Source organism: Onychomys torridus, chromosome 13 (assembly GCF_903995425.1).
Source record: "Onychomys torridus chromosome 13, mOncTor1.1, whole genome shotgun sequence".
In the NCBI taxonomy this organism is placed as follows: Eukaryota; Metazoa; Chordata; class Mammalia; order Rodentia; family Cricetidae; genus Onychomys; species Onychomys torridus.
Window position 1 is genome coordinate 4,381,206 of NC_050455.1, and position 16,240 is coordinate 4,397,445.

Consider the following 16,240-nt stretch of genomic DNA (forward strand, 5'->3'; position numbering starts at 1 on the left):
TACATATGTATCCAGCACTTGTTCCGATTCCGTTTTGAATGCTGTTTTAATCTTTGTGTGGAATGTTGAATATGGGCAGCCTGATCCTGTCCACCACAATGGGAGCTGGCGATAGAAAGACCAGTGTTCCATCTCTGTGGACCACATCTAGGTTGTTGTCTGTCCTACAGCCAGGTGCTGACTACAGAGGCATCATTGCAGAATTTTGGTACTAAACTTATTGGATGCAATCATTGGTGTCGAGTGGACCAAAGATGGAGCCATTTTGGAGATGCTGCTCCATGATCTTGGGGCTAATTATCTGTGCTGACTCAGATGCCTTCCTCACATTGTTCAAGAGGTCAGAGGCAAGTAGCAGCTCCAGAGAATGAGAGAGACTGATTTCCAGGTAACTGTCCTTAGGATTCCTGACTTAACATGGCTCAATTTAATGATTTTTTTTTAACTTGAAGCTGATACAAAAGTGATATGCAAATTTTAAACTTTAATCTTCTCCATGACTATCTTCTCCATGTGTTTTGATCCATCTCATGGTGCTAGGCAGAGGTCCTAGTCATGACCATGTAATTACTAGGGTAAAACACACTTACGTTTTTATTTCTAATCAATCATCAGTATATAAAGCTACTGTAAGTCAAGGAGCCTCTGTAGCTGTAACTTTATGTCTTTGGTACTTGGCAGAGGATAGACAAGTAACTATCAGTTGAACCTGGACCCAAGAGGCACATAGCCCACATCTGCTGAACACCAGTGAACTGAAAATAATAGCTAGGATACACATTCATCAGTAGATGTTTTATTGAACTTGTATGAGGTGGAAATACTAAAAGTGGGTTGAAACACGAAGAGGGAGGCTTGAGATGTAGTGAGTTGGTAGAGTGCCTATCTAGTGTGCACAGGCTCTAATATTGATCTTCAGCATCACACAGAAGTGTCATGGTGGCACACTTGTGATTTCAGTGTTCAGGAAGCAAAAGCTCAGAAGTCAAGGCCATCCTCAACTATATATCAAGTTGCGGGGTGGCCTGGGGTACATGAGATCCTGATGATCCAAACCAAACAATCAGAGAGATAGTCTTTATACTTGAGAGAAACAATCCAGGTAGGAAGAAAGAGCTGGATTTCCAGTTTCCAAGGACATTGGGAACTGCTAAGCCAGATGTTAAGTACAATCAGAAGTGAAATAATGGGACAGCTTAGCAGGACTTCCTGGAGGAAGAGAGAGTTAATTTCGGTTAATTCCAGAAAACAGAGGACTGAGATAAAGGGAGGATGAAGAAAGAGGGTGCAAAGAGCTTGGGTGGATAGATGGAACAGAAGTGAACTCACTCTGAAAGAATTGAAGCAGGTTGAAGCTGGATGAACTATCAGGCCAGGGAAGTTGAGTAGAGTAAATACGGCCATTGGAAAGAGAAACATGCCCATAGAGCAGACATTTGAACACCTGGTCCCTCTCTGGTGCTCCTGTTTGGGGAATGCAGGGGAGGTGAGGTACAGACTTGTCGGAGGAAGTATGTCACTGAGGGATGGACGTGAGAGTCCATAGGCAAGCCTCACTTCCAGTTCACACTCTGCTTCATGCTGTGGTTGGAGCTGTGATCAATTTCTGCTCTGGCTGCCTGCTGCCATGCCTCCCCCACCATTATGAACTCTCCCTCTGGTACTATAAGCCCAAACAAACTCTTCCTTTTGAACATTGCCTTGGCTGTGGTGTTTCACCACAGTGACAGAAAAGTAACCCACCCAGTAAGTTAAGCTAGACAGTCAAAGGAACATTCAACTTCTTGCGGAAGATAAACTGTTACTTAAGGTTTTCATAGGAGTGTGCATTTAAGAGAGATTACAAATGAGAGACACGGGGAATTGAGAGGGATCGGAGGTTCAGTGTAGATAGAGCACTGCAGGACAGTCTAAATAGGGTCTGGAGCAAATGAATGTCTAGTACATAACACAATCACTTTATTAGACTGGGCAGCTACTATATTTCAGGTATTTCAAGCCGCTGGTAAGAGATTGGAAAAAAAATCCTAAAATATCTTATAATACCTATCCTTCAATTAAAGACAGGAGACATCATGGCAGAAAGGGAAGGATTTGGTTGGTGTATGTAACTGGTAAGTAGCAGAGAGAGTTTAAGTTTGATCTTTTCCTTTTCACTATATGGCTTTGGGAGCCACAGGTACTTGTGAATGAGAAAATTATGTAAAATACATTTTATGCAAATTAGCATGATGGCCATATACAGGATGGACTAGAGGAAGGCCAGAAGCCAGCAAATGAAGAGGTAATGGACATGAAAGACTCCACACAAGGAGGGGGAGCAAGCAAGGATGTGGGAGCCTGGGCAGGAGAAGAAGTACCAACTAATAAACAAAACAACCAAGGATGACTGGCTGCTGAGGCCATTACAGGTGACCTTGGAAAACACATTTTCAGTAAAAGGATATTGATAGACTGATGGACATCATCCTGCAGGAAAGGCAGCAGCCAGGAAGTGGAGGATGTGGAAACAGACCACAAACTGAGAAATTTGGAAGGAAATCATGGGGTAGAAAGTCCTAGGAGGCTGTTCCCAGGTAAACACACACACACACACACACACACACACACAGAGAGAGAGAGAGAGAGAGAGAGAGAGAGAGAGAGAGAGAGAGAGAGAGAGAGAGACACTATACATTGAATACAAAATGAAACCTGAAGATACATGAGGAAGATCCTGAGATAGAGAGTGAACTAGATGAAGAGCCGTTTCATATACTGAAGGGATTTGAAGGTGGGGAGGATTGGATGGAACTGTCAACAGGACTCGGCGTGGTTCCATGTAGGGGCTATGAACACATTTTGACAACTGAGCACTTGAAATTTCCTATAGCGAGAGCAAGGAACTAAATTTTAAAATTCAAATTAAATTAGTTTAAGTAGTCCTTGTGTTTATATTTTTCTGAACTTTCTTATGTGTATGTGTGCAGTTACGTGTACACATGTGCATGTACACAGGAACTCAGGGGCCAGGCATTGCTTCTCAGGTGCCATCCTCCTTGCTTTTTAAAAAGGAGTCTCCTACTGGCTTTGAAATCACCAATTAGGCTGTTTGCTAGCCAGAGATCTTTGGGGACTTCTCCTGTCTCCACTTCTGTGGCTTTAGTATCACAAGCGTGCGCCATTACACGTGGCTTCTTCAGTTCTGGAGATCAAATTCAAGTGCATGTGCTTGCGAGGTAAGCACTTTACCAAACGCGCTATCTCCTCCTAACTCCATACTTAAATAAGTGAGAAGGCTCTCACCTTTGACGGGAGGTGACAGAATGTGACTCTCAGAAAATCAAAAGTTTGGCCTTCTGAGGGAGCGAATGCTATTCTTCTGATTTGGGAAAGGAGAGCCCAAAGTCAGTGATACTTCATCTTTATTGGCATGGGGAGGATGATGAGCCTGCTAGGTGACCTTGACGTCCATTGCTTGCATATTGGAGCTAGTCACACTATTTGATCGTTAGTTCTGGAGAGTTTACCTGAGCTATGACACATCAGACATTCCCATTCCCCATGTAGATGGCGTGCTCTGAATGGCACTGTCTGCAGCTGCCCGATGAAGCAAAGAATTGCCAGCTACCCTAGGGCACACTCACCTCAGCCTGTGGCAGCTCCTGATCAAAGGGCTCCTTGATCTCATAACAGAGATACATAGATGTCTGTGGTGGGTTCCTTGAGATGAAAACCATTTTCAATAGGCTTTTCCTAAGCGAGGAGACATTTTCCACTGCTTTCTGAGTCCCCAATCTGATTGAATCTGCACATTTCAGAGCAAAAAGAAGGTGATGACCTTCAGAGAGCTTTCACATAAACTTCCTAGAAGTTTTCTTGATGTACATCCCACCCAGAGGAATGAGTATATGCCCTGCTCTTTACAACCCAGGTGATAAAGACAAGAGCCCCACATCAGCATTCATAGGTACCCAGAGATGGCTTGTCCACCATCCTGTTCTTTCACTGGTGTGTCCTTTCTGAGATGGTGGCATGTGTTGCTTGGGCTGTTTTTCATGGCTTCCACAGCTGGGAATTCAAGATGCTATACTTAGGCAGAAGTCCATGAAGGAATTAATTGATACGAGCCAGAAGTTGATTGCCATTTAAGTATTCAGCCTCCATCATTGCCAAGTTTCTCTCTTTGCAGAAAGAACTGAGCTTGCCTGCAAACTGGCTCATTCAGGATGTGAGCGCAAGATGGAATGCAACCTTTAATATGCTGCAACACCTGCTTGGAAATAAAGGGGCTCTGTGTTTTTCCCCCAAAGGAATGACAGCTGACTTCATTACAGAGGAGTCTGGAGAGGTGGTCCGGGCTACTCCTGCCTCGAAGGCTCTCTCCCAGAAATACAGTGCTTACCAGATCTGAGCTGTGGACTCTGCCAGAGACTCCTGCTGGGTCCTTTTTATCCAGGCTCATCCCTCTTCCTTGAACTCATGTTTTTAGTGCCTTTAGTGGAAACTTCCTCCTGAAGAGGGAGGAGGTAAGAGGCTTTGGGCTGCCGATGCTAAGTGGAGGAGGGTTTGCAGGTGTTCTGTAATGGGAGCTGGATTTCTAAACTTCCTTTCTCAAGGGTTCTGCTATGTTGTGCCCAACAGGCACAAACAGACACACAGTTGAGGCTGCCATGCTCTATGGAGTGGAAGTTGAGGGGTCCCTGGATTCCTTGGTCAAGTTTCTAAACAGTCTCAAAACTGCTCTGAGAAGCCATGCTTAGAGTAATTAGCTGATCGTGTCATGGCAGTCTATCTGGGCTGACACACTGGTTGTATTTACCAATTATCAAGGTAGAATTTCTACCCTATCAGCCATTTGTGTGATTCCCAAAGATTAATAAATTGGTTTCCGATAGCAATGTAGAAGACAGTAGATCTAACTTGCATCAGAGAAAATTAATTTCTGTTTTTATTGTTCATTATTTGAAATCTCAATTTCCAGGAATAGAGGCAGGCTAGAGAGAACACACATTTGGTGGAATACAGGCCAACCTTATGTGTGATGAAGATGAAGGTCACACAGCAACTTCAAGTTTGCATGTAATATTAATTAACAGCAGTACAATATGAATCTTAGCATGTAAAACATATCATCATCTAAAAGGAATTTTTAGAAAAGTTAGTCAATAGCAGAGATCAAAGTTGGCAATCTGAGAAGAGGCCTGTCCTGCAGTTTATCTGACATAGTCCACATAGTGGGGGTTAATAGTTTGAATGACAAGAAGCAGAATGGATTGCCAGCATTTGGAGATTGGAACATAGCACACACACAACCACCTGGGCTGCTGGGGACTCCTGAGACATGAGCTAACTCCCTAAGCTGGACAGGATTCTTCAGGCTGTCAGGTATCTCATGGGATAAGATCTCACTGGCCAAATTAGTAATCCCTGGACCGATATAAGGATGATGGACTCCTGGGTCCTTTCTCCTCTATTGACTGTCTGTGTTGCCCAGTTCCTCCTCTACTTTAGGGTTAGAATTTGCTAAGAATTAACACCGAGGGAAGGACACTTAGGCCCCATTCCACGTTCCTACTCTCCGCACGCTGCCGCCGCCACAGCTCCAGTCTGGAGTTCAACACACTCCCCTGAGGTTGTGAGCTGCATACAGTGGTTTTTATACTTGACTCTTGGAGTCACCCAAGATGCTTCTGATGCCCAGTTTGTAATCTAGGCCAACGAAGTCAGTAGCTATGGGATGGGACTCCAACAATAAATTTGTTTGACAGTCCCCTGTGATTACCAAGACAAAGCAAGTGTAGACCCTAAGGGTGGGAATCACATGCTATTCTCCACTAAAGCAGCTTCTTAACCTTGCAATGACTGACACTGGGAAAGGTCATGCCTTGTTCTGGTACCTGTCTTGTGGATCACAGGGTGAGCAGGCACATCTGTGGCTTCTTATATATACAGCAGCCTTCTTCCACACAAATGGTCACAGACAGGGCCATTATATTGGCCACCTACGCAGATATAAGGCCTTTGAGAAATCTCTTCTGGAATTAAGTACTAGGAAAACATTCTCTCGAGAAGGTGATAGATTCCTCTGTTCAGGTTATTTTCCCCCTTTACTAGCAGGAATCTCCAAGTCAATGCTAAAATGCCTTCAAAAGCAAACTCAAAGCATATACAGGGCAACTGCTTTCATCCATCTTCTGCCCTCAGATGTTATGGAATATGCACAGTTCCCCATAGGCTCATGATTTGAATGCTTGGTCCTTAGCTGATAGTGTTATTTCAGGAGGTTCTGGAAACTTTGGAAGTAGGACCGAATTGAGGAAGCAGGTTACTGGAGGCAGGTTCTTGGAAGCGTATTTTCCCTGGCCACTTCTTGTCTCATTCTGTTTCCTGGTTGGTCAGGAAGTGGAGAGCTCTCCTCTACCACTCACTCCAGCCACAATAATGTCCTCTCTAAGCACATGAAACCAAATGGGCACGGACCAGGTCCTTTGAAACATGGGCTTGAATCTATTGCTCCTCTTAGGTCTTTATATTAGGTATTTGATCACAGCTACAGAAAAATAATGTACACACTGGTATTTTTATTATCTTTAAGTTGCATTCCAGCCCTAGGTTATGAGGGAGAATATAAATATAATGAAGATAACTTATCAGTGCTGTCTGGGCACTGTTCAGCATTTTTCATCCTAAGATTGACTGGTTACAAGAAGAAGAGCCTCCTAGCTAGTATCTTATAGTCTTTGGAGAATCAACCAATTAACGTGGCAGGAACAGTGGCCAATGCCTCTGGCTTCCCAGCTTTGTCTCAGGGGAGACTGACCCATGCCTGTGCAGAGGCAGCCATACCGCACGGCCAGCCATGTGCACTGTCAGAATGGGCAGCTCTGCCTTCCTTCCCTCCTGAGAATTCCAAGCCCTGGTGTTTGCCACAAACCCTGGAGGTCTCTGCTAGACAACAATATTAAGAGCAACTTCGGAATTAATCCAGGGATAACATATCCCTGCTTTCCATAAACCAACAGCTTCCTTTCAGAAAAATATAACCCTCTTATTAACAACCAGAATTTTTTAAAGCTTTTAAAAATCATTATTAAACATGATATTTCATTTTAAGTGTAAAATACTGAATGGACCAGAGATCTTAATTTTTAAAAAAAATATAGATGAGTATTTTAATTATAGATGCACTTGCATATTCTAAGCATACTTCATTATTTATGTAGCCAGTGAAAAAGCTTTTTAATTAAATAGCATGCTGGCAATCCATTGTGAAATGTATAGGTGTAGGTTTCTTTTGCATCAAAAAGCTAAATACACACATGTGAAACATTATGGCAGGTGTGCATACTTTAATCACTATGAAATACTTGTTTGTGAATGATATTAAAATTTTGCAAAAGTTTGTTTTTATTGGAAACACAATAAATAATATCATATGCTTGGTTATTCACACTTTGTTCATTCCATGACTTGTAAATGAGGTAGGGTAGTGGTTCTCCAAGTGTGGTCTGTAACCAGCATTACCTGGAAATTCTTAGAAAAGCACGAACTTGAGCCTCAATGAAATCAGAAACTCTGGGGGTCTGGTCCAGCATGCCATGATGTTATGAGCAAACCCTGCCAGGGAATGTCAAGCAGGCTGAGGTCTGAGAACCATGGAGCAAAGACTGTGCCTTGTGCGGCTGGAGATGTAGCTTTCATAGGCAGGTCCACTGGTGACAAGGGGTCACAAGTCCATCAGTCAGGTTGCATTTTCCTTACCCGGAAGTGCTATGAACATTTTTGCTATTTGCTTGAGATCTTCAGAGTTTAAAAGAGGTCACAGGACTCAGAGTGTGATAACCCTTTTAAGCATGACTCCATGAATGTGGTCCACGAGTATCATAATTTATACTATTGGATTAATGATGTCTATCAAGGTCCAATACACACACTGCTATTCTTCTCCTCCTGAAAAACATTGCACAAAAGCTCTGAAATCAGGAGCTTCTATTTCTTCAGTATTATGTGGTGGGCTGTGGAGACAGGCCTCTCGGAGAGCCATCCCATGCCTGTCAAAAGGCTGATGGCCAAGTTCCATTACCTTCCCTGGCCGGGTGATCCCAGGCCAGGAGATGAAGCCATTTGGAGAAGACTCCACTGGGAGTCGGCGCCAGAGCCAGAACTAACAGCCCTCTGACTTGCTGTTCTGCGCTTTGTCTTCTGAACAATGCTGCTCCTTAAGTACACATAAGCCAAACAGCCGCGCAAATTGCAGCCATCCACCACGAGTTCAGATTTGCACAGCATGACATGAATTGGGCTGCAAATTATGCAGAAAACAGCCATCACATCCATCTGTGATGTCAGAATCCTCAAGTACAATGTGACCTGGTAGGATCTAAGACAGTTCAAGTAGACTGGGTTTGATTTCTTCCCATGCAGCATGATGAATCTCCTCCCGGCTGCATTTGGCCCAGTGTGCAAAGGTTAAATATGATTGAAGCAATCCCTGGGATCTGCTTAGGAGCAGATTTCATATCCAAGGGTGCAGGCAATTAGATTTCTTTCTCTTTCTTTCTTTTTTTAATGGTAAAGTAACTAGAAAAAGAAAACACACAAATACACTCATAGCTGATGGTAAACTGAATTTATTTCCTCTTGGAAAACAATTCCAGTAATCTCCAGGTTCAGACCGCAGAGTAAACATTGAGAACAGTAACATACAGGTTAGTTCAACTGATTCAAGAATTTGGCTGTGTGAAATCATTAAGGAAAACCTTGAACACTCAAAGCTTCAAATGTAGCCAGGAAAAAAAAAAAAAAAAAAAAAACCTTTGACAGTCTACATAACAACTATTGCATATATGGTGAGGCTACCTGTCACACTGCAAGGCTTACAAATATATATACGGGCCGTATCCAGATGTGGGCTTCTGTTCTGTGAGAATGTCTCTTCATGGTTCATGAGAGTCTCCAGCAATAAAAAATAGTCTTGAGTTTTAATCGTTGATATACCAAAAGAGAAATTCTAGGCTTAAGTGTAAATAAAAGGAAGTCCAACCCTAGTCACACGCTAACAGTTCTTTTAAGTTCTGTCTTCCTTGAAAATATTTTCTCTTAAGCCATTTTGTTCATTTTGAAAATCTTGCCTGAATAGGGCCCAAGTCCACTTGTCTTCATAAGACCATTTTAGCATCGACGACATAATACATGTGCAACACTTTATATACAAGGAGTCTATCTGGTGCTCAAAAGTTTCAACACATGAACATCCAACAGTTTGGATAATACAAGTTGTATGATACAATACAATGCTTCTGAAGAATATACATTAACAATGTAAGTTTCGTGCAAAGAGTAAAACATGTTCCCTTTTTGTGCCACAAAGTCCTTCTCCTTGAGAGGCTGTACTTGAACTAACTGCTGTGTTGGGTCATCGTATGATTCTGTAGAGAAAAAAAAAAAAGAGGGAGAAAGCTTCAGTGATATCCTTCCTATTGGAATGAGCATAGGTAAGTGCTGGTAGGTACCCAATGACGTGAACTGTCATGTTTCCACACAGGGATGGATGGATGCATTGATTCCATGCTGGACCAGGGAGGTTCACATAGGCTGCACTGTCTGGGTGGAGCACAGGTGCACTAAAGCTGTTACCTCCATGGAGGGGAGGGAAGAGGCAGAGTCAGGACGCTCTGTGAGGGGAGGTGTTGGAAGTACCCTACCTTTTCTCTGTCCACCATGCTTCCTTCAAATACTCTCCCACCCTGTACCACCTCTACTGATCAAAACATAACCCATGTTCAATGTCCAGGCTACCAACTGTTACAACAGTTTCTTGATCTGCATATCATTCCCGTTTCTGAAGCATGCTTTGCTCTAATCTCTCTGAGATGGTGAATGCTGACAGTCGAGCCATCCTCAAATGTGGATATTGAAGAATAGAGCTGACAGCCAATGGCAATGGTTAGAAAGCACCTCCAGCACCCTTGTGAAGGTGGGGTTGGACCTGTGGCCGTGCTGTGGCTCTGTAGGAGATCCTAGCAGCTTGCTTTAACTCCCCTGCCCTGGATGTTAGCCTCCCAAGGCTCCTAAGAAACATTAGACATTTTTGTACTCCTCACCCCAGGCATACTAAATGTCCTTTCATTGATTAGATAACTTCTTTCCAAATTTTGAGGGGGCAACTGGGACACCTGTCCAACCGAGGCCCAACATACAGGGCTGGAGGAGCCAAAATGTGTTGCCATTCTCCAGCTCCAAGCATGGTGTTAAGGAAGCATGGTGTTTCTACAGGGGTTGGCCGCAGGCCTCCAGGTTTTTAATGGAGACTGAACCTTGGAGGTGGCCTGAGCTCTCCTCTCTGACTTCCCCAGGCAGTTCTGCCCATTTCATTCACACTCCACTTGCTCCTTTTGATCAGAATTCTGAAGCCTAGCTTGACACAGGACGACTTCCTGCTTCTCCAACTTCAAGCACATTTTCGTTCTCTGACTTCCCAAAGCCCTCTGTCCTGCTCATGGTGTATTCGTCTTTATAGGTTCGCCTTGTGGCTTTCTGCTGGACCTTCATGTGTTCCCACCTTCATGAGAACCTGGGGAATGCTGATATCAGTACCTGACACAGCTCACTGCACTCAGGAGAGAGGACCTGGCCTGGATGTGGGATATGGGACGAGGCATGGTTCCTGCCTTGAGCTCATCATTGTTCTCACAGTCTAAAGAAGAATGGTACATGGCAATTCAGTGATACGACCACAAGTGATGGAAAGGAACCCAGAAATGCCATGGACTTTCCTAGGCCTGCCTCAGCAGCAGGGGAGGCTGTGCAGCGGCAGGGGCGCCGAGCTGATGTCTTCACTGAGGTGATTCCAGGAGGACTCTGCCACTGTGAAGGACCCTGCCACGGCAAAGGCAATAAAACAAGAACGTGTGTGTAGGTCTTTGTTCTGATTGGCTAAGGCCTTCCAGAGGGTTCTGAAGCAAGAGTACCGCATGTAAACACAGATCAGGGATACTTTGGGCAATATTATGAGGAATTTTTAAACATCACTAAAATGTTCAGATGTGGCCTTATAGGTGAAGAGGAGCTAAATGAGTATCTGAAACTGAACACATTTTTGCGAGATCTCTGCTGCCTTTATCATCCCTGAGGATGGCTGGCCAGCCACTTATTCAGAGAGATAGGCTGAGTAGCTGACACTTACTGACTGGGGCTGGTAGACCAGCCAGGGAGTGGGGAGCCATGGGAGGGTCCTAGCTCCCCTTCCTTGTCTCAGATTTAGCTTTTTGTTGATGGAGTTGGACAGTGGGAATAGGTCCCTTCCTAACATGACAATTATTGTGTGGTGAACAGTCATGACTGGGGAGTGAGATTCTAGCATAGCACACACTGGGCAGGAGCCCAAACTGCAAAACATGGTGAAATACCTAACTAGTGGTAAGGCAGCTTTGTTTTCTTCTGCCCTTATGTAAAACTCCTTTGCTCCATTCTCTTCAAAAGGATGGCTTTCTCTCTAGTAGTACCGGCCTCAAAGTGCATTTAAGAGTAAACTGTTTTTATGCCAACTCTTTTGTCTGGATATTGATTTTGAATATGTCTGGGAGGTGTTTTTCTGAAGGCATATTAAAAATACTGATGGGAACAAAAAACTTTCCTGTTTTCTCAGAGATCAACACAGCTCTGATTAGAGGTTTACAAGCGTTAAAAAGTTAAAACCTGAAACTATACCGCTCCTGTTGTTATCTCAAAGTCAAATGTGGTTTCACAGACAGGTCTGAACTAAACACAAAGCAAAAAACTTATAAAGAATTATGAAATGAAATAAACACGAGAAGCCACGACACTAATAGCTAATGATGAGGTCCTGGCAGCTGCCTTTTAGTGCTTTGATTTTCCTGCAAATAATGTTTAAAAAAGAAATAACTTAATGGTCTGGTCTTACCTGTATCATTTTATTTTTAAGTTTCCTAATTCCTCACAACCAACACAGGTACAGATCTTGTTTTTAACAATCACACTAAGTATTTATACATCTTTCTATATACGTGGATATATTTTAATCACATTATTGCAACAGACTGAAGTCTCTGGTACCAAGGACTTGAAGGCTGAGAGAAGCAGATAAAACAATTTCATGAAGGGGGCAAGAGCAGGTTTGGGAAACACAAGCTTATACCAAGTCAAGATCCATGGATGTGTCTCCTCAACAGAAAGGATGGTGAAAAACCAGGTTCTAGTGTGTGCAGACACAAGCCCATGTGAAGATCCTTTACCTTTACTGTGTTAGAACGGTCATATTGTTGAGATAAAGTGCCCGGCCAAAGTTGCTGAAGGAAGAAGGAAGGTTTATTTTGGCTCCCAGTCTGTGGAGACAGTTTGTCATGACATCCAGGGTGCCATCAGCTGGTGACACAGTCAGGAGGCAGAAAGCCATGAATACCAGTGGTTAACTTGCTTTCTCCTTGTTATCCCACCCAGGATCTCAGCCCCAGGAATGGTGCTGCCTACAGTTAATGTGGGTCTTCTCACCTTAATTAACCTAATCTAGATAATGCCTCATAAGCATGCCCAGAAACTAACCTAATCTAGATAATCCTTCACAGGTGTGCCCAGGCACTTGCCTCCTAGGCAATTCTAGATTCTGTCAAGTTGACAATCAATATATACCATCACACTCATTTTCCCTTTTTTGGCTCCAGCCCAATTAAGGGTCTCTTCCATTCCTGGCTGACCCCCCATCCCGCCCCCGGCTCTGGCCCCTGACAGACAGCAGTTCTCATGGTGGGAAGGAGGCATATCCCCAGAGGTCCATGGGAAATGGGCATATTTCTTTTGGGTCAGGGGAAGAAAATTCCAGATGTTTCTGATACTCTCTCAAGGGACTTCCTTTGAGGATCCCTGGGATGTTTCTGCTTCCTGCACATGTGCCCTATTCCAAGTCCCCTGAAAGGACAAATAGCCTGATGTAGAAGGACGGGTGGTGTGTCTCAGGCACACATTCATTCAATTGTCTTGTAGGTGTGGGTGAGAACAGACACAAAGTCACAGGCTCCAGATGTGTCCTTCAGATGTCCCTTTGGACGGGAAACAATCTTTCCACAGGAGTCCTTAGTGATTTTTGTGTTTTTAAAAAATCATAGACATCATTTGCTGGGACAGGCCGCCAAGAAGCAAGTGGACAGACAAAATGTAGACAGCAGAAGCTGGGAGGAGGCAGTGTGGCTCATCGTTGCCCTGGCAGTGGACCACCGGACAGAGGCATCCCTGAGACACCAAGGACGCAATGCTCACCAGCAGAGAGCAGGAAGCACCGCTGCCCGCCTTCTCCACAGCACCTCGGGCACGGAGTTTTGAGCTCTTTAGGTCTGAAGGAAACCACTTCACTAGAACAAAGCAGTGGGTAATCTCACCAATTTTACACAGCAATTCACAGTCCCCAAAGCACTTTAATGCAATGACAGGTTATGAGAAAAAATATCTGTTCCAATGAAGGCAAAGTGTTTTACATAATCGAGAGGAACATCAGAGCAACATTGGTGGAGGTGGGGGGCGAAGAAAGAAAAGGAGGTGGAAGAGAAGAAAACTTGTGCAATCCCGCAGAGAGCCATATTCTACTCTGCAAAAAGCCATCTCCTGGAGACCCCATGTCTAAGGAACTGAAAATTGAAAACCATTAATCCCAGTTATGAACAGTTGTTTTACACGAGGGGGGTTTGTGTTAAAAAAAAAAAAAATCAAACCCACAACATACCTTAAAGCCTAAGAGAAGATCTATGTATGTCTGCTGCACTAACAGTAAGGATCTGAGAACACTCTCCTCACTGTAAAGGGCCTGGTTTGGAAGGAGTGTGTGCCTTCTTTCTTTGCTTTCTTTTTTTCCCCCCTGTAAATGTGAAATAAACTTAGAAGCTAAAAAACAGATGAGGGCCTTAAAAATTCCTCCCCTAGCACTATGTATTTCTTCTAAAATGTGAGATGCCTTCCATTTTATAAGACTGGAATTCTCATTTTAGGCTTGGCATCCTAACAAGTGATTAATTCATCCTCGTCTTTAGGAGGGCTGACCACATTTGCTGGTCAAACCATTTAATCCTATTTTAAATGTACTCCAAGGAAAATATTTTTTAAATAAAAATAAAAACCCATGATCCCCTGAAACTGTTCACCTTGCAATTTTGAGGTGATCCAATTTCCCTCAAATATTGATGGGAATTTGAATTTCTACACCTAGAACCAGGAGAATAGTTAAGGTTTGAAGGGGTACAGATAGGGAATCTACTTTCTCAGAATTAAAAATCCATCTCCACCCCAAAAGGGGTGCCCCTGGATTGTCTGCACTTTTCCAGTTCTCTGCAAACACGGCCCCTCTGGCCTACGCTTTGTGAACACCACTGAAATGTTCAGTGGCAGCAGCATTCAAAGCTGCATTGGAACGGGGGCTGTGTAAAAAGAATCTGTTGGTTCAAAGATGTAAATGTTTTTTTTTCTTCTTTAAAGCATGACTTGTCTATTTATAGACTTCTGTCAACACAAGTATAGACAAGTTCTAAGAGGCAGAGAACCAACTTGCTATCTATAGAGGGATGAAGAGGAAGAAAGGAGCCGAGGAAGGAGGAGCTTCCCGCTCACCCACTGTGCCCTCAGTTTACACTGTGGCTGGACTTAGTTTCAATTAGTTGCTTCCAAACTCATGGAATTGGATCTTAAAAACAAAGCAAGGCAGGAAAAAAACCCACAGCAATATAAATATGAAGTGTTACTGTGTCTCTCAACAGATGGTGACAGTGCTGTGGTAACATGTTGGTTTTCTTCCCTTTAGTTGAAGAACACAAACATCCGCAATCAATCTCCCCTGATTAACTAATTATATTACCTTTCCTTTTATCCTTGGGTTGGCTGTTTATCTGTAAACACAGAGGCTGATCAGCATGCTCTCTGTTCTCTCAGAAGCACATTCCGGTTCACACTCGGTTGTGAGCTCTCTTTCCAGGCTGTAGACTGAATTTTACATCACTGTCCACCTTTAAGCGTCCCTGCTTTTCCATTATTTATTTATTTATTTTTAAACAAAAGCAATTGGTTTCCAACAGTCTGGATAATAAGTCTTTTTGACCTGCCTTCTTCTTTGACCCAGAAGGTCACCCCTGTGCTCAGGCACAGAGCTGACTTAAGAAATACCTCCAAGTCGTACATTTCATCTCCTGCCCACTCAAAATAGAGCTTCCTTTAAATGTGTCTGTACGGGGTCCCTGAAGGCCAAAGAGGCTTCCCTGTAGTGGGCAATGGAGGGACAGAAGCCTCTGCCTTTATTAATGAATGCAGGCCATTATGAGTCTGGCTGGCTCCTTCCCTGTTCCCAGAAGCATATACTGTACGTGACTTAAAATGCTAGAATATTGACACAAAGCGAGCTGGGCACCTCTAAGGAAAATTACTCCTTAGATATAATGTAGGCTCGTAACAGCTATTAGAGTACAAAATCAAATCCTCTGGGATCAGACTGACATATACCGCATCCTACCTAGTCCTCCAACATTAGAAGAATTTCTTTCTGAAGGCATTCCAAGGACAGCATTAAACTGACTTTTGTAGCAACCCGCAACAGCTTTTTGGCTTAGAGCTTTTAGTACTAAATCTCTGGTTTGAATCAATATAAGTACTATATCTTCTACATTAATCAATACATTTGGTTCAATACATGTTCTATTAAATTATACTTTCTAATCAAGAGTTTTACATTTTTACCCTCTCTCTTTTTCATTTCCAACTTCTTCTCTGGTAGTAAAATAGTTTTGAAAGCGTATACAGGGAATGATGACAGGATGCTGGTCTATTGACCCTGGAGGATGGTGGAAAAAATAGTCACAAAGGCAAAGGGTGGACCTCAAGCATTTTAATAAGGTCAACAGGAGAGGCATGTTAATAAAGAAATGCTTTCAGAGTCCACACAACCAGAGAAGTTCTCATACCTCCAAATATGAATGAATAGAATCCCCATAACCCTGGCAATTGCAACAAGAACGTTCTAAGAACTGCATCAAAGACCTGAATCAACCAATATTCCATGCATACCCATTTGCAAAGCAGTCACCACATTTCCTGTCAGGAGAAACTCTGTACAGTTGTGTTTTCATAGACTACCTGGGAACATGCTTGTGGACATATCCATTTTTATGAGATAGGTTCGATGATGTTCTTTTACACAGTGTCTTATTTTCCCTGAGTGATTTGATGACCGAAATAAGTAGAAAGTGAAAATGACAACCAGTCTGCATAT

General features: G+C 43.3%; 1 protein-coding gene across 4 annotated transcripts in view; it reads right to left on the minus strand.

Moving 5' to 3' along the window:
* Window positions 1-8,596: 8,596 nt before the first annotated feature.
* Window positions 8,597-16,240, minus strand: part of Znf521 (zinc finger protein 521) — a 285,109-nt gene continuing 277,465 nt past the window's right edge. For all 4 annotated transcript variants that reach the window (XM_036205083.1, XM_036205082.1, XM_036205081.1 and 1 more), the window contains one exon: window positions 8,597-9,410. In XM_036205083.1, the coding sequence (XP_036060976.1) occupies window positions 9,381-9,410 (30 nt within the window). In that variant the 3' untranslated portion in view covers window positions 8,597-9,380. The remainder of the gene's footprint in view (window positions 9,411-16,240) is intronic.